The 21910-nt window shown below is 44.4% G+C and overlaps 3 protein-coding genes across 3 annotated transcripts; 1 reads left to right on the forward strand and 2 right to left on the reverse strand.

The window, feature by feature from the left end:
- Window positions 1–7054: 7054 nt before the first annotated feature.
- On the reverse strand, window positions 7055–9621 carry purbb (purine-rich element binding protein Bb). The gene has a single exon (XM_064943186.1). The coding sequence runs from the start codon at window positions 9573–9575 to the stop codon at window positions 8664–8666; it is 912 nt and encodes a 303-aa protein (XP_064799258.1). The 5' UTR covers window positions 9576–9621; the 3' UTR covers window positions 7055–8663.
- Window positions 9622–12818: 3197 nt separating this feature from the next.
- LOC135518205 (histone H2A.V) lies at window positions 12819–15526 on the forward strand. The gene is made up of 5 exons (XM_064943188.1): window positions 12819–12925; window positions 13799–13876; window positions 14034–14147; window positions 14286–14415; window positions 14569–15526. The coding sequence occupies exons 1-5, from the start codon at window positions 12923–12925 to the stop codon at window positions 14628–14630; spliced, it is 387 nt and encodes a 128-aa protein (XP_064799260.1). The 5' UTR covers window positions 12819–12922; the 3' UTR covers window positions 14631–15526.
- A 2160-nt stretch (window positions 15527–17686) lies between these two features.
- On the reverse strand, window positions 17687–19862 carry ved (ventrally expressed dharma/bozozok antagonist). Its single transcript, XM_064941082.1, has 3 exons — window positions 19634–19862; window positions 19020–19297; window positions 17687–18046 (listed from the first exon to the last, which is right to left on the reverse strand). The coding sequence occupies exons 1-3, from the start codon at window positions 19860–19862 to the stop codon at window positions 17687–17689; spliced, it is 867 nt and encodes a 288-aa protein (XP_064797154.1).
- Window positions 19863–21910: the final 2048 nt, after the last annotated feature.

Raw genomic sequence — 21910 nt, forward strand, 5'->3', positions numbered from 1 at the left:
ACAAACACACAGGGCTGTTTTTAGCACTTCTGTAATATTGAAAACACATGACCCCATCTGCTCTCACCATAGTCCTCTGCATCGATACCATACTACATTTCAAATCAAATCCAATTGTATTTGTCACATGCGCCGAATACAATGGGTGTAGACCTTACCGTGAAATACTTACTTACTTACCAACAATGCAGTTCAAGAAAATATTTACTAAATAAACTAAAGTAAAAAATAAAATAAAAAGTAACACAAAAATAAGCATGCCTCATTCAAAAAATATAGAACCAGGAACAGATACAGCCCTTGACTGCCCTTCACCAGCACAAAAACATCCTGTGGCGTACTGCATTAGCATAGAATAGCCCCCGTGATATGCAACTTTTCACACAGGCAATATACACAGGTAGTTCGGAAAGCAAAGGCTAGCTTTTTCAAACAGAAATTTGCATCCTGTAGCACAAACTCAAAAAAGTTTTGGGACACTGTAAAGTCCATGGAGAACACCTCCTCCCAGCTGCCCACTGCACTGAGGCTCGGAAACACTGTCACCACCGCTAAATGCACGATAATTGAGAATTTCAATAAGCTTTTTCTAAGGCTGGCCATGCTTTCCACCTGGCTACCCCTATCCTGGTCAACAGCACTGCACCCCTCATTGCAACTTGCCCAAGCCTCCCCCATTTCTCCTTCACACAAATCCAGATAGCTGATGTTCTGAAAGAACTGCAAAATCTGGACCCCTACAAATCAGCAGGTTTAGACAATCTGGACCCTCTCTTCCCAAAATTATCCGCCAAAATTGTTGTAACCCCTAGCTTGTTCAACCTCTCTTTCGTATCGTCTGAGATCCCCAAAGATTAAAAAGCTGCCGCGGTCATCCCCCTCTTCAAAGGGGGAGACACTCTAGATCCAAACTGCTACAGACCTTTATCTATCCTACCCTGCCTTTCTAAGGTCTTCGAAAGCCAAGTTAACAAACAGATCACCGACCATTTCGAATCCCACCGTACCTTCTCCGCTATGCAATCTGGTTTCAGAGCTGGTCATGGGTGCACCTCAGCCACTCTCAAGGTCCTAAAAGATATCATAAGATATCACTGTGCAGCTGTATTCATCGACCTGGCCAAGGCTTTCGACTCTGTCAATCACCACATTCTTATCAGCAGACTCAACAGCCTTGGTTCCTCAAATGACTGTCTCGCCTGGCTCACTAACCACCTCTCAGACAGAGTCCAGTGTGTCAAATTGGAGGGCCTGTTGTCCGGACCTATGGCAGTCTCTATGGGGGTGCCACAGGGTTCAATCCTCGGGCCGACTCTTTTCTCTGTATACATCAATGATGTCGCTCTTGCAGCTGGTGATTCTCTGATCCACCTCTACGCAGACGACACCATTCTGTATACTTCTGGCCCCTCTTTGGACACTGTGTTAACGAACCTCCAGACGAGCTTCAATGCCATACATCTCTCCTTCCGTGACCTCCAACTGCTCTTAAATGCTAGTAAAACTAAATGCATGCTCTTCAACCGATTGCTGCCCGCACCCGCCTAGCATCACTACTCTGGCGGTTCTGACTTAGAATATGTGGACAACTACAAATACCTAGGTGTCTGGTTAGACTGTAAACTCTCCTTCCAGACTCACATTAAGCATCTCTAATCCAAAATGAAATCTAGAATCGGCTTCCTATTTCGCAAACAAAACATTCTTCACTCATGCTGCCAAACATACCCTAGTAAAACTGACTATCCTATCGATCCTTGATTTCAGCGATGTCATTCACAAAATAGCCTCCAACACTCTACTCAGCAAATTGAATGCAGTCTATCACAGTGCCATCCGTTTTGTCACCAAAGCCCCATATACTACCCACCACTGCGACCTGTATGCTCTTGTTGGCTGGCCCTCGCTTCATATCCGTCGCCAAACCCACTGGCTCCAGGTCATCTATAAGTCGTTTCTAGGTAAAACCCCGCCTTATCTCAGCTCACTAGTCACCATAGCAGCACCCACTCGCAGCACGCGCTCCAGCAGGTATATCTCACTGGTCACCCCCAAAGCCAATTCCTCCTTCGACCGCCTTTCCTTCCAGTTCTCTGCTGCCAATGACTGGAACGAACTGCAAAGATCACTGAAGCTGGAGACTAATATCTCCCTCACTAGCTTTAATTATGAGCTGTCAGAGCAGCTCACAGATCACTGCACCTGTACAAAGCCAATCTGTAAATAGCCCATCCAACTGCCTCAACACCATATTGTTATTTATTTTATTTTGCTCCTTTGCACCCCAGTATCGCTACTTGCACACTCATCTTCTGCACACCTATCACTCCAGTGTTTAATTTGCCATACTGTAATAATTTCGCCACTATGGCCTATTTATTGCCTCACCCCCTTAATCTACCTCATTAGCACACACAGTATATAGACTTTCTCTATTGTATTATTGACTGTATGTTTGCTTATCCCATGTGTAACTCTGTGTTGTTGTTTGTGTCGCAATGCTTTGCTTTATCTTGGCCAGGTCGCAGTTGTAAATGAGAACTTGTTCTCAACTGGCCTACCTGGTTAAATAAAGGTGAAATAAAAATACATCAAATGTCATAACAATAACGAGGCTATATACAGGGGGTACCGGTACCGAGTCAATGTGTGGGGGTACAGGTTAGTTGAGCTAATTTGTACATGTAGGTAGGGGTAAAGTGACTATGCATAGATAATAAACAGCGAGTAGCATCTGGGGGTGGGGGGGGGGGGTTTAATGTAAATAGTCCAGGTGATTCATTGTTCAACAGTGTTATAGCTTGGGGGTAGAAGCTGTTAAGAAGCCTTTTGGACCTTGCCCTCTGAATCATGCAACACACACACCCGCTTACATGTATGTACACATTCACACACACACAGACACACATACATACACACTGGACTCTCACATTATGATAAAATATGGTTGTAGGAAGTGACTCAGCCGACGCTTAGCTCCACTGATGAGACACTACTGTTGGTTTAGGCTTATTATTGCTAGCTACCATTCTGATCTAATCATACAGGGATAATAGTGTTAACTCTATCTTCATAAAGGGCTTTTATACACACTGGCCAACACTATGATGTCATACAGTCACACATGGGTCCAAGCCAAGGTGTTTTACAGGCTTCCTCAATTGCTCAAGTGTTGAATCCACACACACTCTTAGCGTGATGGCAGAGCTGCTGGGAGCATGTGGAATAATCCCAGCTTGATCTGGCACAGAGCCCAGTGTGATATGACATGGCTCATAGTCTCACTACTTCCACTCCCCCCCCCCCCCCTCTCTCTCTCTCTCTTTCTCTCCCTCTCTCTCACACATCTACTGTGCTTGAAGAAGAGAAAGTTTGTCTGTCATTGGGGGGAGGATTTGAGGTCAGAGTGAGGCTGTCTGTAAGGAAAGGATCAGTCAGGACAGAAATACTAGTAGGACAGTAGGACTGTAGGATGATGTTGCCCCTAGACACTGACTTAAGGTCAGTATTGCGTTTCCCCCCATAATTATTAAGGTCAGGATTTGGGGAGGGTAAGCAGATTCTAGATCTGTGCCCAGGGGATGGCTTATAATGCAAAAATGACCATAGATTTGTTTATAAGAGTAAACCCATCGTTCTCCCATCTAAGAGAAATAGGAAGTCAAATTTGTCATCAGGAGGAATCTGATGGGTGGAGAGTCCAGCAGGAAATGTTCTCATTTGCCCTTCCCTCTGTGTGGGAAAGCTGCTTCCTGTCGATCTGTCCACACACTGACATGGGGTTTAGAACTAACCTCCCTCTCATGCCCCCTCCTCTACCTCCACCCCACCCTGTGTCGCTTGCTAAAAAGGGCATTTGCCAGCTTTTTGTCTGCAACTATGCCTCTGTGTGTTTGTGGCGGGTGACATTATCGATGCTGCGTCGTATGGTTGTGTCAGGAGCTCTGGGTAAAACTCTAGCCTAAGGAGTAACAGAGATATTACTGATCTATGTGCAGTTTAGACGTAAAACTGACCGCATAAAAGTGTCAATGGGGAAATGTATCTGGTTCCATATCAAAGCTTGCACAACCTGAAGGAATAACAGAGTAAACCCGTACTGCACTGCAGGAAGCTGGTAGTAGAACACGTTATCAGCCTCTAGGGGGGAAAAGGATTTTCCAGAATCATCCACAACCATTTTACTAACCCTCAACACACACTCATTGTCTAAACCTAAGATCTTAACGTGTGTCAGGTGGTGCACACACACTCTCAAAGCATCACAGGATAGGGTGGTGTAGTCATGCTGTGTGTTCCTCCCCTCCACAGGCCACTCTCTCTCTCTCCCTCACATGCCAGTTAACTTCTCTGCTCTGCCTCACAAAAACAGTTTGCCAGAAGACATGAGAAGGAGGAGAGAGGGGAAGAGGAAGAGAAAGAAAGAAAGAAAGGAAGAGGAGGGGAGAAGAAGAAGAGGAGGGAGAAGAGGGAGGAGAGTGAGGAAGAGGGGAGAAGAGAGGAAGAGGAGGGGAAGAGGGAGGAGAGAGAGGAAGAGGAGGGGAGAAGAGAGAGGAGATAGTTAGAGGAAGTGAGAAGAGGGAGGAGAGAGAGGAGGAGGAGGGGAGAGAGGAAGAGGAGTTGAGAGAGGGAGGAGAGAGGGAGAGGAGGGGAGAAGAGGCAGGAGAGTGAGGAAGAGGGGAGAAGAGAGGAAGAGGAGGGGAAGAGGGAGGAGAGGAAGAGGAGGGGAGAAGAGGGAGGAGATAGAGTTAGAGGAAGTGAGAAGAGCGGGGAGAGAGAGGAAGAGGAGGGGAGAGAGGGAGGAGAGGGAGGGAGAGGAGGGGAGAAGAGGCAGGAGAGAGTGGGAGAGAAGGGGAGAGAGGAAGGAGAGTGATGGAGAGGAGGGGAAAGAGGAAGGAGAGAGAGGGAGAGAGAGAGAGAGAGAGCTGTGTCACGCTTTCAGTTGATTCACTGGCCAAACCCTGCTTCCTCCTGGAGACACACAATGACTGCTAAAACGACACACACACACACACCACCAATTCCATCAGTGACTCACCAACTGCTACACAACCAGCACACACATCACAGCCCACCACTAACAGCCGGTAGAGCAAGCAGGCAGAATGGTTGACTATGTTGAACCTTTCCTCTAACCATCACATCACAGCTGCTTAGACCAGACAGAAAGATTGCTAGCATAAGTAACGTGTCTGCTGGGATGATCCGGGTGAGGTATACATCGTTCTGTGTGTGTGTGTGTGTGTGTGTGTGTGTGTGTGTGTGTGTGTGTGTGTGTGTGTGTGTGTGTGTGTGTGTGTGTGTGTGTGTGATATCTGAGACACTGAGCATCTGTGCTAGTCCAGTCTGGCCAGGCTCCGTCTCTCTGGATGTGCAGTCTGTCGTCTGTCTGTAATTGGGTTTGTGCACTGCGTGTGAACAGGCTTTAACACTATCAAACCCTGAGTGTGAGAATGTGAGTACATGTGTGTATATGAGCATGCGTGTGTGTGTGTGGGGCACTCAGGATTTAATGGCACAGCTGACTCCTAGACACGACCGGAGGAATGTTAGTCTGTCCAGGCCTCCAACATTAAAATAGCACCCTCTGCCCTGTCAGCACACACACACACACACACACACACACACACACACACGGCTGTCCTCACTCCAGATTTACAGAAAGAAAGAAAGAAAGGGAGAGAGAGAGAGAGCTGGAGAGGGAGAGAGAGAGAGAGGGAAAGAGAGTAAAGAGGAGGTAGAAAGAGGGCGAGAGACCTGATAGGCCCAGAGAACAGAGGAAGAGACCACTGCAGATGAGGAGTCAGGTTACGCCTACAATAGTCTTCCTGCTGCTTCGCATGACAGGGCTCACCCTCCCCTCTCAGCCGACACGGCACGTGCTTTCACCAATCCACATATGTAGGTAGATGTTACCCCTAAACTCAGATATAGGGTCAGATATATTTTCAACCCCCAAAATGGTTAAGGTTGGGATTGGGGGTAAAGTAATCTGCAAGACATATGGTTAAGGACAACTTCTATGGTACCTCAAACATGTTACCCCTAGTTTAATTTGGTCTGATGGAGACACTTGTTCCAGATAAACAGATTATACAAATCAACAGATATTTTGCTGTTGATAATGAACAGATCATCTGTGCAGACATATTATAAGCCTAGTCTGAGTATCTCAAACACACTCATTTATTTGAACAGTTGTGACAAATGTAAAGATCAAAACCAGAAAGATATGCCTTCTAGCTCCTATTTCTTCTGTAAGCTTGAGACATTTACCTTGTGTTGTGTTGAGGTAAATGTTGTGGCAAGATAGGCTGTTTTCCTAAGTAAAGAGCTACTTTATTGACTGATGAAGAGAGGGTCTTGATATGTTGCAACAGCAGAGCACATGTTTACGACAGCTGCCGTGTCGCTGAGATTGTGCTGGGGAGAGAGCCCCCCACCCCCCATAAACTGGCTGAGTCTAAGAAATAATATGACATTGTGTTTACGATCTTAAAGTGCAAAAACAAAGTGGCAAAGAATCCAACACCACACATTCTTAGTGTCAGAAAGCAATTGGTTTACTACGCATTTTTAAATACCTAACTGCGCTCCGAATGTCCATCAGTGCTTTGAGTTTGCCTTCTCATGTAGTTATAGCACACTATTTAGTAGTCGTTTTCAATTACAAAAACACCTAATTGCCTTGATGGCACTGGCAACAAAGTTAAAGGAGAATATGGCATAAATTAAACAGAAGGCAACTTCAAGCTTGGAGTTGAGAATGTGTAATATGAACGCTCCTAGACATTGACGATGCGTTGGGTCGTTTTCCCCCAACTCAGATCAACTGTCTGTGACTGGTTCTACATGTTTATTTGGGAACAACTACAAGCAACAGAGAATAGCTGGGACTATAATTATTTTTACTGATTGTAGTAGGACCTTTAAAACCTAAGAAGAGAAAGTTAAAATGGAGAACTATGAAGGACCTTTCAGCAGCTGCTGGTTGTTGGAGTGAGGAGAGAGAGGGAGAGAAAGGGATTTTCTGAAGTAACAATCACAATATCTATTGCATTTATATTCTTTTTAATCACAGAAGTGTTATTTCTTTCACTCTCTGGGAGAAACCCAACAAATGAAAATGAAAATAAAGAAAAAGCTAAAAGAAAACAACATCATGGACTATTTAGTCACATCCCAGCTATGTTTCATGAAATACTTAGGCTATATAATTCATATACATTTTTCCTTTTCTTTTTAAGGTATTTAAAAAATATTGTATGCTGGTTTGTTCAGTATTTTCTCTTTTATACGTATAATATTCTTTCAATATAGTTCTCTTTCGAAATAAAAAGGAAACCATCCATCCATATGTTACTGTCCAGTGGCGTAGTGTGATGTTAGTGGTGTGGCGGTGCTGAGGCCTGGGCTCTGAGACACAGAGTGTGTGTGGTCTCTCCTGGCTGGGCCTGAGCAGAGGAACTGGTGGTATGTTATCATTGATGCCCCACACAGCCTGGCTGGCTGGGTGACAGTAGTAGTAGTCGCTCTGGGTTTCACCCAGTGATCACTTGCATTGGCCTGCTCACAAGGCTCCCGCAGTGTGTTGGTGTGTGTGTGTGTGGATAAGTGGGGGTCCCATCCGTGTGTCAACGCTGAGAGGGCAGGCTCCCATGGGACTCATACAGCAGGAAGATACAGTCCTTCCTGGTTGCTGATTGGTTAACAGGCCTGTCAATCTATTGACACCAGGTCACATTGCGTGAGGACTGAGGAGACACACTGCTCCACTCTTACAGAGACTTACAGATTACTTTCAAACCCATTAAGTCAGAGGAAACAGACTTTGTAAATATTGCCTGGCATTTATATGTAATTTTTTAAAAATCACTCCGTGTTTAGGTCTATTTGCTTGGAGAGTGACGTGATACTGAGCTAACTACATTAGCACACAGCTCCAATTGAGTCTCTGAGGCCTTTAGATAGGCCTGCAGATATAGTTCTCTCTAATGTTTCTCATCATAATCGTCTGTTAAGGGGCCTGCCTGTGTTATATAGCTATCTCTATCGGTTAACACACTAAATATAAACCTCCACGAAATGACAGCAGGCAGCATTCTAGACATTCATTCCTACTACTTTCACTAACTTGTAAGGATCCCACACACACTGCCCACATAGGAGACCTAGAATGGGAATACAATGGATGCTGGTTATCTCCTTACACTGAGAAATGGAAATAGCTAAATCAATGGGGTCAAGGTACACTCCTTACTCTTTTAAATATATATCTATATTTGAAAGGAAACATTTATTATAAAGATGTCATTGGCTTCTTAAATTGTTATGAAAACCACGTTGCTGGTTTTAGGTATATTTCTTTTTCTACAAAACACAATTGCAATCTTTTTTAAATCCATGAGAAAAGTCTCATTTACACACTACTATACTAGTCCCATAACTTTAACTTTTTGTTTTACTTCACACCCCATATAACCCTCATAAACAAACTCCAGGTGTTAAATACATCAATAGTTCGTGTCAAATTTACTTTTTAACGCCACGATATTTTCTAGTATTAAAGTTCGATTCGTCATGCACTTAAATCTGTCATTTCTGCCACATATCTATTGCTGATCTTACTGTGTGAACTGAACTATATAAGCGGTTTCAACTACTCAGTCGTCATCCACCTCCTCTCCCTCCGACTCCTCTCTCCTCTCATAAATTTTATCCCGCTGTCGCTCCTGGATCTCTTTCATCTCCTCCGCATAGCGGCTGAAAGCTCCTCCGAACTTCCCCCACGCTTTGAACGGGATGGTGATAGAGTTCCTGTAGCTCGGTTTGACCTCGCTCACTCGCAGGAACACGCCGTATTTGTTGGACCCGACGTCGAAAAAGAACCGTTTAGAGTCCACCATGATGGATGTGCCCTCGGGAAGCTCCCCATAGGCCCCAGCTGCGGTTCCACCCGCCAACTCTTCGTCGTCTCCACCGTAATCATCTATATGCTTGGCAAGGGCGTCTCTAAACTCTATTAAGCCTTGGGCCGGAAGGGCTATGGTCTGCCCGGCCTGCATGCCTCCTCCAGGCCCCCCTACTCCGAACCCGGGCCCTCGGTTTACGGTCTGTCGGATCCGCAGGAACCTCCCCCGCTGGTTCTCCTTCAGATCGAGGTAGTATTTACGGTTCTCACGGACCAAGAACTCGCTCTTCAGGGCTCGCCTTGGCCCGCCGTCCTCTCCGACCGAGGACTGGGCGATCTGCTCCGGGCTGCTAGGCCCCAGTTGGGCGTAGTGCTCTATGAAATCCCCCAGGTAGTCACGAAACTCCGCCGCAACTGACATGGACAGGGTCAGGCGACTTTTGGAGCCCCCGGCCCCGACCTCGGCGATTTTGATGAACCTGCCCTTGTTGTTTTGCTTGACGTCCAGGTAGAAGCGCTTGTTCTGGATATCCAGTCGCTTGGACGCCAGCTCCTGGGTCTCCTGCTCTCTCTGGGAGTGCTGGAACCCGCTTCCACCACCTCCTCCTCCTCCTCCTCCGCTGCTGCCACCGCCGCGCTCGCTCCCACTGTCACCATCCGCCATCTTCAGCACCGCCAGCCAGCTTCTCCCTCTCCTGCGTATCTCCCTCTCGGCTTGCACACCCCCTTCATGGTCATCACCAAAACCCGCCCCAAGCGCTCCCGCATTGGCCTTGGGTCTGCCAATCACTCAAGGTTCAACGAATTCTCTTTCCCTCATTGGTCGATTTCCGCTGTCAATCACGCTTACGTCTTAACCTTGTAACATGTAATTGGTTCAGATGTAGGTTCTGTTGACGTAATCGTGGAGCTTCTACCCTACTGGACACCGGGATCACGACCACACCACCGTCCAATCAATGGGCCAACATTTTTACAACCATTTTTACTATGAAGTTCCAATAAATTGAAGCTGATCCTTTTCTGTGCAGTTGCTATGGCATTTAAGGTAAAACTGGGCAAACGTGAAATTCTAGACTGGTGGATTACTACAGACAAAAGCAGTAATAAAAGCAATTCCATATCAATTGTTACGCTTATACTATACAGTGACAGTCATTTGACAATGTCACAAAAGACCAGCCATTTACACTGAGATTAATACATTTTACCTTGTACATTTTCATAAACCTAGGCATTGGTACAAAACATATTTAACCATCTAACTCCTAATATTTTCCCTGTCATCCAGATATGAATGTTGCTATTAATTCCACCACAGTGGTACCCATACTGTTATTTTTTTGTTGTTGTCATTTAGCAATCGCTTTTATCCAGAGCAATTAGGGTTAAGTGCCTTGCTCAAGGTCACATTGGATGTTTTCACTTCGTCGGATCGGGGATTCAAACAAGCAACCTTTTGGTTCCTGGCCCAACTCTCTTAACCGCTAGACTTTCCTGCCACCAATCAAACAATCAACTCATGATCAGTCAGCTGGTACTGTAGCAAATTCAGAGGGGTTGTACACTGGACTTGAACATGGGTTTCTGATTCAGAGGCAAGCACCAAAGATCACTACACTATATATCCCTCCTCCACTATCTCACTTCTGACACCAGTGTAGGGAATTCAGTGGTGGATTGGTTAAGACTCGAACCCAGTTCCCAGTTTTTCAAAACATTTAATCCAGATAAAAACATGAGTTAAATTCTGTTCCTCCCTCAGATGTGATCCCTCGTTGATTTTTTTAATGTAGTTTAAAAGACAAAAACAGAATCAAACCATAACATATCACATCATATGCTACAACAAAGATCATGTTATATGATCCCATTAAATTTGGTCTAAATATTTTCTAAAAGGAAGGGGGAACGAAATTGAATGGGGTAACAGGGTTGAGACAACAAAGCGTAATTTTGATCTGGATTTTTTTTTAAACTGGGCCCAGGTCACTCTGGTTCCAAAACAAGCACGCTACAATATATTGATAATGTGGCAAAGAGGCCCCGTTTACATTAACCTCATATACACTGAGTGTACAAAATATTAGGAACCGCTATGTCCATGACAAAAACTGACCAGATGAATGCAGGTGAAAAATGTGATCCCTTATTGATGTCACTTGTTAAATCCACTTAATTCAGTGTAAATGTAGGGGAAGAGACAGGTTAAAGAAGGATTTTTAAGCCTAGAGACAATTGAGTGTGATAATGTATGCATGCTATTCAGAGGGTTAATAGTCAAGACAAAAGATTTAAGTGCCTTTGAACAGGGTATGGTAGTAGGTGCTAGGCGTACCGGTTTGAGTGTGTTAAGAACTGTAACGCTGCTGGGTTTTTCACACTCAACAGCTTCCTGTGTGTATCAAGAATGGTCCAACACCTAAAGGACATCCAGCCAACTTGACACAACTGTGTGAAGCATTGAAGTCACCTTGTAGAGTCCATGCGCCAACGAATTGAGGCTGTTCTGAGGGCAAAAGGGGGTGCAACTCAATATTAGGAAGGTGTTCCTAATGTTTTGTACACTCAGTGTACATCCAGCAGGCAGGCAACACCCATACCGATGTTTTATCCCATTATATTTCACCTTTTATCATGTAAGTGATGGGTACAAATTACACATTGAATATTGGGGTGCCTGACATATTCTTGACAGCGGCACTTATGGGGGTGCACAAACCACATTGATATTTAATCTCTATGTAGGAGGAGATGAATTGATTTGTAATGCCCATCAGTCCAGTCCAGTTCCAAACGCAGCAGCACTGGTAGCAGGGGAGACTCACTCCACCCCTAAGGAGGCCTGACTGGGATGGGCTTCTCTCACAAGGAAGATGGGCGAGCCAGAGGGTTTCCCAAGAGAGCACAACACGACATAAAGTGCAGATAGTAGAATACAGACATGCTTCTCTCTGTCAATTTGATAAGATTAGAGTAAATACTTATTAAAGCCACAGTCTAGGCTTTACATTACATGTTTTATTTACTTCTTTGTAAAACAAGGTTTAACCTAAACCCTAACAAGACAATATCAATACAAACATTGGTCCAATATACTCAATTTATATTTTAACGTTTTGTAAATTGGCATCCTTTTGAATACACCCCGGGAGGAAGGGCAGCAGCCAACACAGTGCCTAGCCTGCTCACCTACTACATAGGTTGCAAATATCAATGTCCACTGGTACAGGGTTTTGAATCTACTGGCAGGTAACATTGGTCAAATACTGTAAAGCAGGCTAGGTTAGTTGAGGGGCACATCACTTACTAGTTTGGAGTTTGCACCTTTGGGGCATTTTTATTGCTTCGATTGTGTCAGCCAAACTAAATCACAGCACTCATGTATTTTACCCGGGTCTGGCAGCAACAACGTTGATCAAGTGAGAGATGGTGAACAGAGTGACATGGGATTCAGGTACGTCAGAGTTAATGGTAGTGTGTTGGATGAGAGGCGTTTTTCTAATACAATGTAACGCTCTGAGCACATGGAAAAGCACAATATTTATCCCATCATTATTCATGTATTAAAAAACCTAAGTACAAATGTAGCTACTCATTCGTTCTATCTGAATGATCATTCTGAATCTCACCGGGGGAAAAAAATCATATATCAACTCAATTACATGGATTATGTAGTTTAAATTTGTTCATGTCACAGAATTTTTGGTATTTCATCTTAATCTGAATCTAGGACCTATTTGTGTGACCGTACCTTCAGTGAATTATAAATGCGGTAGTATTTCTCTGGTGTTTTCTACTATCCCAAAACGTCCAATACAGTTGCAGGAATGAGTAAACACTGTACAAACACAATTGCAATTGGTTGAAGAGACCGTTCGAATCAGCAAGCAGAAAAGCTATTGGTTGGCTCTGGAAGCTCGAGGAATCCTCATTCATCCGCTTGGCGTTGCTTCGTGGTTTATTGTTTCTCTCCGTTTCGAAATAGAACAGGGAAAAGTCACCGGCGACATGGTAACGCGTTTTTGATTATTTTATGCACATTCTGTGTGTGCACTCTGTATTATAGGACATATTATAGTAAATTGGATTAAATGTAAATGATATGCTAAACGGGCAAGTAGCATTCACGAATTCAAGTTTGCGTGCAAAATAACGTTAGGACGTCGTCGATTGACACTCGAAAGCTAGCTAACGAAAGAGCGCCATCTACATTTAGCTAGTACGCCATCTGTTTTTACAACCGACTCGCTTCTCATACTTATTTCAAACACATCTTAACTATATCTAATATCTGGCTACGTTATCCCCTGACTCTTTCTGGTTCTTATTATGTTAATATTCCAAGATATTCGCAAAGTTTGGGTTGTGTATTGAATTAACGTTACGGTAGCAAGTTTCCACCGAGCTAGCTAGCTAAACCAGGTTATCACTAATCCGCCTAGCGAGCAGAGATACTACTGGCGAGCAGCCAAGAAAACCTGTGCTAACGTTAGCTAGCTACAAGCATACCATTATTTCACCGTTTTAGATAGCTAAAACCATTCTTACTGCGTTTTTATGCATATTTAGATTTATTATTTTTTTACAACATTTGAATTAATCATCTTCAATAAATCGAATGACAGTTAGGTAAACTATATACCTGAAATTGTCCATTATCTTCCAATTGGCGGGATAAGTGTGATTGTAATGACAGGTTGCTTGAAGTTGTAAACAAAAATAACATTAAGAAAATGCTAGTGTATTAATAATTTGTGTACACCAACGCTACATTGATTCTTTTTCATCCTGGCCACAGTTCAGCGAGACATTGAGAAGTTAAAAAAACAATGTATTTATCAAGTTAATGTATCATATACTGAATTTCTGTTTCTCCCCTTCCAGGCAGGAGGAAAGGCTGGAAAGGACAGTGGTAAAGCTAAGGCAAAGGCTGTTTCTCGCTCCCAGAGGGCGGGACTCCAGGCATGTACCCACTCTTTCCCCTGGTTTTCTGTGGTCACATGTGAATCAGTCTCTTTTCCTGGGTTTTCCCTGTTGAATTAGTCACAAGTGAATCCTACATAACAGGCATCTTCTGCCTAGAGTGTTTCTCATTGTGTGTATGTTTCTCCTGGTGTAGTTCCCGGTGGGTCGTATCCACAGACACCTGAAAACCAGGACCACCAGCCATGGCAGAGTGGGAGCCACCGCAGCCGTCTACAGCGCCGCCATCTTGGAGTACCTCACCGCTGAAGTGAGATGTTTTTATTTAACCCCCCCCCCCCCCCAAAGGAGACCCATTGAGGACTCTGACGAAGGTCAATAGAGCAGGCTTTTGCTCCAAGACTTCCCTAACGCACACTTACTGAACATATTTTTGTTTCCCTTTCAGGTGTTGGAGTTGGCAGGGAACGCCTCCAAGGATCTGAAGGTGAAGCGTATCACTCCACGTCACTTACAGCTGGCCATCCGCGGAGATGAGGAATTGGACTCGCTCATCAAGGCTACCATCGCTGGAGGAGGTGAGTTGTAAACTAATTCATTGGGTTTATGTATTGTTCTTCCAGTAACTCCAAGCACTCTATATTACATGGGGTCGGGCTAACTCACCTCTTCACCTACCAATGTGTATCACTAGCACCCATTTGTAATGTCCCTTTTTCTCCCTCCTCCAGGTGTGATCCCTCACATCCACAAGTCTCTGATTGGAAAGAAGGGCCAACAGAAGACTGCATAGAGGAAGTGACCTCTCACATCACCAGGAAGGAATGGGCAGCCATGTTCATTTTGTTTCTCATATTTTTTTTGGGGGGGGGGATTTTGTAACCATAGTTGTAGTCTCTTGAGGGAGATGTGTAGTCCTTGAGGTATGTGTTGATTTGTACTGTTTTAAAGGGGTGTGTTTTAGGGTAGGGTTTTTTGCAGACAAGAAACTTGTGCAATAACCATGTTTCCATCCACAGTTTTTATGCGAGTAAAGTCATAGTGTATAAAAAACCAAGACCGCAGTGATGGAAACAGGAATTTTCGGTACAATTTTATAAATGCCAACAGACAATTTGTTCGTTGGACGTGGTGGGATCTTTTTGTGTTGGTAAAATGTATGATGTGAGAAATGCCAGTGAAAACTCCTTTATGCACAAATATTGATAAGAAGAAACCATGCATTTTATTAGGCTACAGATAAAATTTTATGATGAACTTCACAGGTTGGTGGAAGTGTATGGTGATGAGCTTGATGCTTCTGTCCAATAACCACAGAGTAGGCATATTTGCAAGTTAATGCAACAATTTTTGTGACAACTAGCGGTAGAGTTGAAAATGCAATGGAAACACATACATGGTACATGAACACTTAAGCAAAAAAGTAAATTTTGTGTGCGCTGTCATCACACACAGATTTCTATCTGTAAAAGGTCAGTTTGGTGGAAACGCCACTGATGGAAAAATGTGCATATTTTCATTATCTACATTTTTGAGTATTCGCATAAATCTGTTGCCAATTGGATGGAAACCTAGCTACTGACCAACAAATGCTGAAGTTCTTGTCATGTTTTGAAAAACTTTGAGTTGATTGGATTTTGCTACAAACTTGTTTTATACCTACAAAAGATAAAAGTCTTTTAAAAAAACTATCCGTGTGTGTTCATATTTTAGCCAGAATATGATTACTGGTTTTCTATCTAGCTTTGACCTCTCTTACCTTTATTTATTTAAATTTTATTTTATTTCACCTTTATTTAACCAGGTAGGAAAGTTGAGAACAAGTTCTCATTTACAATTGCGACCTGGCCAAGATAAAGCAAAGCAGTTCGATACGACACAGTTGCACATGGAGTAAAACAAACATAGAGTCAATAATACAGTATAAACAAGTCTATATACGATGTGAGCAAATAAGGTGAGATAAGGGAGGTAAAGGCAAAAAAGGCCATGGTGGCAAAGTAAATACAATATAGAATGTGCAAAGTAGAAATAAAAATAATGGGGTGCAAAGGAGCAAAATAAATTAAATACAGTAGGGAAAGAGGTAGTTGTTTGGGCTAAATTATAGGTGGGCTATGTACAGGTGCAGTAATCTGTGAGCTGCTCTGACAGTTGGTGCTTAAAGCTAGTGAGGGAGATAAGTGTTTCCAGTTTCAGAGATTTTTGTAGTTAGTTCCAGTCATTGGCAGCAGAGAACTGGAAGGAGAGGCGGCCAACGAAAGAATTGGTTTTGGGGGTGACTCGAGAGATACACCTGCTGGAGCGTGTGCTACAGGTGGGAGATGCTATGGTGACCAGCGAGCTGAGATAAGGGGGGACTTTACCTCGCAGGGTCTTGTAGATGACATGGAGCCAGTGGGTTTGGCGACGAGTATGAAGCCAACGAGAGCGTACAGGTCGCAATGGTGGGTAGTATATGGGGCTATGGTGACAAAACGGATTGCACTGTGATAGACTGCATCCAATTTGTTGAGTAGGGTATTGGAGGCTATTTTGTAAATGACATCGCCAAAGTCGAGGATTGGTAGGATGGTCAGTTTTACAAGGGTATGTTTGGCAGCATGAGTGAATGATGCTTTGTTGCGAAATAGGAAGCTAATTCTAGATTTAACTTTGGATTGGAGATGTTTGATATGGGTCTGGAAGGAGAGTTTACAGTCTAACCAGACATCTAAGTATTTGTAGTTGTCCACGTATTCTAAGTCAGAGCCGTCCAGAGTAGTGATGTTGGACAAGCGGGCAGGTGCAGGTAGCGATCGGTTGAAGAACATGCATTTAGTTTTACTTGTATTTAAGAGCAATTGGAGGCCACGGAAGGAGAGTTGTATGGCATTGAAGCTTGCCTGGAGGGTTGTTAACACAGTGTCCAAAGAAGGGCCAGAAGTATACAGAATGGTGTCGTCTGCGTAGAGGTGGATCAGAGACTCACCAGCAGCAAGAGCGACTTTAGAGATATAGTAGTTTAGATATTATTTAATTTTATTCCGTGGAGAATGAAGGTCGGTCGGCACTCATGAATTTGAGGTGGGGGGGACTAAAACTAAGTTTAGTGAAACATTTGTTCTGAGAAATCAATGTAAATGTAAATTCAGGACACATTCATGAGTGTGGACCTTCTCTCTTAAATGTTTTAAATGTAATCTACATTTTATCAGGGAGTCATACTGAGACCACAGTCTCTTACAGATGAGCCTTCAATTATAGAAAATACACACAACAAAATATAAAAACTAAAGATGTGAGTTAGCTGGTGCATACTGAGTCACATCCACACAGCATGACAACTTCTCTGTTAGGCAGTAGGTGGCCCTCAACCATTTGTAAACTGGTCAGAGATATTGAGGTGTTTGAAATCAGACATTATCACAGTACAACAAAATCCTGTCTATATTCAGGCATTATGTTTATTTTTCACAATACTTCCAAATATAGAAATCAAGTGGAGGAAAAGAGATTATCTTGATTATAATGCAAATTGAAGAACAAAAAAAACATTTCTCACTTCTTTAGAACACTTATGCAGCAGCCACATAGATTCATTAAAAGTGAATATACTTGAATAGAACTTACAGTATGACAATACAAAAGAAAGCAGGAACACATTCATTATTGCACTCTACCCTGAGTGGAAAACTTAACAATTTCACCACTCCTTTAAGTAGCTTTTTTTTAGTTGCCAATACATTAGAATAGTAGCTGGTGAGGTAGTGGGATACATCTCAATAGTCTAAAGTAGCTTCTACCCTCATCTCACTTCCTTAAAATCACTTCAGACTATTGAGAACCACCCTATTTCATTCAAAAGTTCTAACACAGGTGAGAGAGAGGGTGGTAGGCCCCCATCAGTGGGTTAGACCTTGGAGTGGGCATTACCAGACCGGGGAGGCTGACGTATTGGTATAAAGAGTCCATGGGGGTGGCAGGGAGGCTGGGCAGTGCTGGACCGGCCATGGAGGAGCTGTATTGGTTGTGGAGGTATGGGGTGGAAGCGCCCCCCTCGGCTCCTGCGTGATGGGGATGGTAGGTTGGGTTGGGGTCTGGGCGGTAGGCCTGTAGCTTGGTGTAGTGCAGCAGGTGAGATGATACTTTAGCTTGGCAGGCTTGGGCCAGAGCATCCTGGACCATCCTCTTCATCCTCATACGCCTGTTCTGGAACCAGTTACGGATCTGAGGAGAAACAGAGAGAAGAGTTAGTTCAGGGATTGATGGGCAACATTGATGGGGCCACAAAATCTGAACTCATTATTAAGGGCCGAGGTGGCTTGCGGGTCTGCATACGCACATCCATACCCACACCTGCAGTCCTAGCCTTTTGGGGGACCTAAGTGAAATTTGAAAGGGGGTCCACCCTACCTTGCGGGCAAAACATTTCAGCGGCCCACCTCTTGACAGCAGAGACAAAAAAATGTTACGTTTTAGAGTTAAACTCCTGCTATTTTATTTTAACCCCTTTTTGATCTTGTCTCATCGCTGCAACTCCCAACTGGTTGGAAGGCGAAGGTCGAGTCATGCGTCCGTCGAAACATGACCCACCAAACCCGCGCGCTTAACCTGGAAGCCAATGTCAGAAGAAACACCATTCAACTGACGACTGAGCAGAGTGCAGGTGCCCGGCTTGCCACAAGGTGTCGCCAGAGCTTGATGAGCCAAGTAAAGCCCCCGATCAAACCCTCCCCTAACCCGGAGGACTCAGGGCCAATTGTAAGCCGCGCTATGGGATCCCGGACGGCTGTGATCCAACCCAGGATCGAACACGGGTCTGTAGTGACGCCTTTAGCACTGCGATGCAGTGCTGTAGACCGTTGCACCACTCGGGAGGCCCTAAAATGTTGCACTTTTAAAGCAGGTTTGCTGCAATTCTACACATTTTGCCATGGGGTAGAGAGAAATGTTTGCAGTTTTAAATATGATATCTGAGTGGGCGTGACTTACCCATGGTTTGGCGGGTAATTTGACAATTTGACAATTTTTTAACCTTGATTTAACAAGGCAAGTCAGTTAAGAACAAATTCTTATTTTCAATTACGGCCTAGGAACAGTGGGTTAACTGCCTTGTTCAGGGGCAGAACAACAGATTTCTACCTTGTCAGCTCAGGGATTCGATCTTGCAACCTTTTTTTGGGGGGGGGGGGGTGCTTACCTGTTTGTCTGTAAGGTTGAGTCTCTTGCAGAGCTCAGCCTTGTCCTGAGTGCCCAGGTAGGCGTTCCTCTTGAAGGCCGTCTCCAGACTGTTGATCTGCTCCACTTTGTAGGCTGTACGTGGCCGCCTCCCTGTAGGAAGAGAGAGAGAGATGGGAGACAAGGAGGGAGAGGTGAAGGTGCCGTCCGGGGGGGTGGTGGGGGAGAGGGATCGCCTGCCTTCGCTCTCGTACCCTGACGTTCCCTCCTCTGTTCTACTGATGAAGCCAGTCTCAGCCACTGAGAGAGGAGAGAGAGGGTAGAAATGGAGAGAAGTTAGATTTCAAATCCATCCATATGTCACATCATAGTGGTTCCCAAAACGTTTGTGTGCTCTGAACCTTTCAAACAAATTCATGTCTCTGAGGTGCGTCCTAACTATGGCGCTTTCAGCACTTTAAGAGCTAAATCAGATGTAGCTATTACTTATGAATTATCTATCTCTGAGTCAATTAATTCCTCCAATACACAGCTTAAAACACACCCCAAAACAACAAGACACTATTTAAATTAATGTATGCTCCCCATCTAAGCTCAGATCCTGAGGTGAGGTCATTTGAGGAAAAGTGAACCTACCTTGGTGGTTGTGGTGGAGGGGGCTACTCCTCTTTGTATGTGTACACATCTGAGGGCCTGCCAGGCAGGGATAGCTGAATGGGTTGAGCCTCTGTCCTCTCCTTGCCTGGTTCTCCTGATTCTCGGGTCTCGGTCGGCAGTAGAACCCAGGCAGGCTCTCAGGTTGGGTCACGGAGGTGCTGTTGGGTCCAACAGAGGACCAGGAAGAGGGGAGAGGCGAGGGTCTCATGCTTCCTAATGCCTGGCTACTTTGGGCAAGCCACTCGATGGAGAAATGTCCTCTCATGGTTGTACGATGGAGATATCCAACAAAATAACTAAAAATCCAGAAAAAGTCCTGTTGTTTGTGTGGAAAAACTGTCCTTTTGGAGAAATATAATCTAATATTATCCTTTGGGTTCCAGAAATGCAAACAACCTTTTCTCAAAGCTGGGTAAATCCAGTGAAGACTGTGTGTGAGTGTGTGTTCTCTCTCAGCGGAGAGAGAACATGGAGTAATGGAGTAATGATCTGAGTCTCAGGAGTAGAGTCAGTATTTATCCAGGGAATTCCTCCTCATTTACGACTCACTCAGCTAAGGATCAAAGAACATCCTCCCCTTCCTCCTTCAGTTTTCACAACTGCAGTAATTAAGACATCTCAATCAACCTGAATGAGGTGAGACCATTACCCGCTGGCTCCAGTGAGTCTGGAAAGTTTACCCCCCCCTCCACACACACACACCATCCCATTCGTACTGTCCTCACTTCCCCTCCCAATACAGCCCTATGAGTGTGTGTGAGAGCAAGGGCTCATTATTTCATTTTTATTTTATTTAACCTGGCAAGTCAGTTCAGAACAAATTCTTATTTATAATGATGGCCTACCCCTGCCCCTGCCAAACCCTATCCTAACCCAGACAACGCTGGGCCAATTGTGAGCCACCCTATGGGACTCCCGAACACGGCTGGATGTGATACAGCCCGGGATTGAACCAGGGCCTGTATTGACACCCGTAGCACTGAGATGCAATGGCTTAGACTGCTGCGCCATTCGGGAGCTAAATCATCCAGTACATGTATTCTTAAATAACATATTGTATTCTTATCAGGGATAGCTCAACCAAATGACACAATTACGCATTGGTTTCCTTAACCTGAATGCAGGGAAACTAAACCAAAGCATGGATTGCTGTCATATCTTTCCATTAAGCAGAATAAGAAAAATATTTAATTTTGTAATTTTGGTGAACTATTCCTTTAACACTGAAGCGTTTCCTCCTGCTCCTCAGCTCCACCCATGGAATAAAAATAGAATATTTCACTATATTTATTAATATGATTAACTGATCCAATAACACCCATCATTGTATATCTCATCATATCAAATTACAACTTCATACATTCCATGACCTGCTGATGCTACAGTATAGGCCTACTGGGAAATGATTCCAACCTTGAATATGTCTTTAACCCGTTGAATGGTGACCAGGCTTGATTGATTGGCTCAACATAATGAAATAATGTCTGATCTTCCTGATCCCGAAAGACATTGTTGTCTAATAATGTTCAGTCTCATTGGTCTCGTAGAATTATTCAATCAACCACATCACTTTTTACATTTATGGAAACTATTTCGTTTCCCATTGGAGTTCTGAGAAGCTACCGAATGTGATTTATTCTCTGAATGCGGTCGCCTCGAGACGTCTATGTCATTCGGGTTTGTGAGTATCAAAGATTCGCATTCTACTGAAGGGACCGGTCTCCGTTTGCGCGCAGAGACAGCCGCCTGTAGGCGGAGAAGTGGAGAGATAGTGCGCGCAGAGACAGCCGCCTGTAGGCGGAGAAGTGGAGAGATAGTGCGCGCAGAAACAGCCGCCTGTAGGCGGAGAAGTGGAGAGATAGTGCACGCAGAGACAGCCGCCTGTAGGCGGAGAAGTGGAGAGATAGTGCGCGCAGAGACAGCCGCCTGTAGGCGGAGAAGTGGAGAGATAGTGCGCGCAGAGACAGCCGCCTGTAGGCGGAGAAGTGGAGAGATAGTGCTCGCAGAGACAGCCGCCTGTAGGCGGAGAAGTGGAGAGATAGTGCGTGCAGAGACAGCCGCCTGTAGGCGGAGAAGTGGAGAGATAGTGCGCGCAGCAGCCCTCGGATCCATTCCACCCACCGGTCCGAATAACAGACCGTAACTATTTTATCAATGGGTCAGTTTGTGATTAAGCCGTTTTTGGATTATTATCTGTGTATTGTTATTTTATTGCTAGATATTGCTGCATTGTTGGAGCAAGAAACATACGCATTT

Source organism: Oncorhynchus masou, chromosome 28 (genome assembly GCF_036934945.1).
Source record: "Oncorhynchus masou masou isolate Uvic2021 chromosome 28, UVic_Omas_1.1, whole genome shotgun sequence".
Classification (NCBI taxonomy): domain Eukaryota; kingdom Metazoa; phylum Chordata; class Actinopteri; order Salmoniformes; family Salmonidae; genus Oncorhynchus; species Oncorhynchus masou.

Excerpts from the sequence above, each read along its gene's own strand:
- purbb (XM_064943186.1), bottom strand. The coding sequence starts at position 9,575 with ATGGCGGATGGTGACAGTGGGAGCGAGCGCGGCGGTGGCAGCAGCGGA.
- LOC135518205 (XM_064943188.1), top strand. Across the intron at positions 13,877-14,033 it reads CCCAGAGGGCGGGACTCCAG|TTCCCGGTGGGTCGTATCCA; the intron begins GCATGTACCCAC and ends CTCCTGGTGTAG. Across the intron at positions 14,148-14,285 it reads TGGAGTACCTCACCGCTGAA|GTGTTGGAGTTGGCAGGGAA; the intron begins GTGAGATGTTTT and ends TTTCCCTTTCAG.
- ved (XM_064941082.1), bottom strand. The coding sequence starts at position 19,862 with ATGAGACCCTCGCCTCTCCCCTCTTCCTGGTCCTCTGTTGGACCCAAC. Across the intron at positions 19,298-19,633 it reads CCTCCACCACAACCACCAAG|TGGCTGAGACTGGCTTCATC; the intron begins GTAGGTTCACTT and ends CTCCTCTCTCAG. Across the intron at positions 18,047-19,019 it reads TCAACCTTACAGACAAACAG|ATCCGTAACTGGTTCCAGAA; the intron begins GTAAGCACCCCC and ends GTTTCTCCTCAG.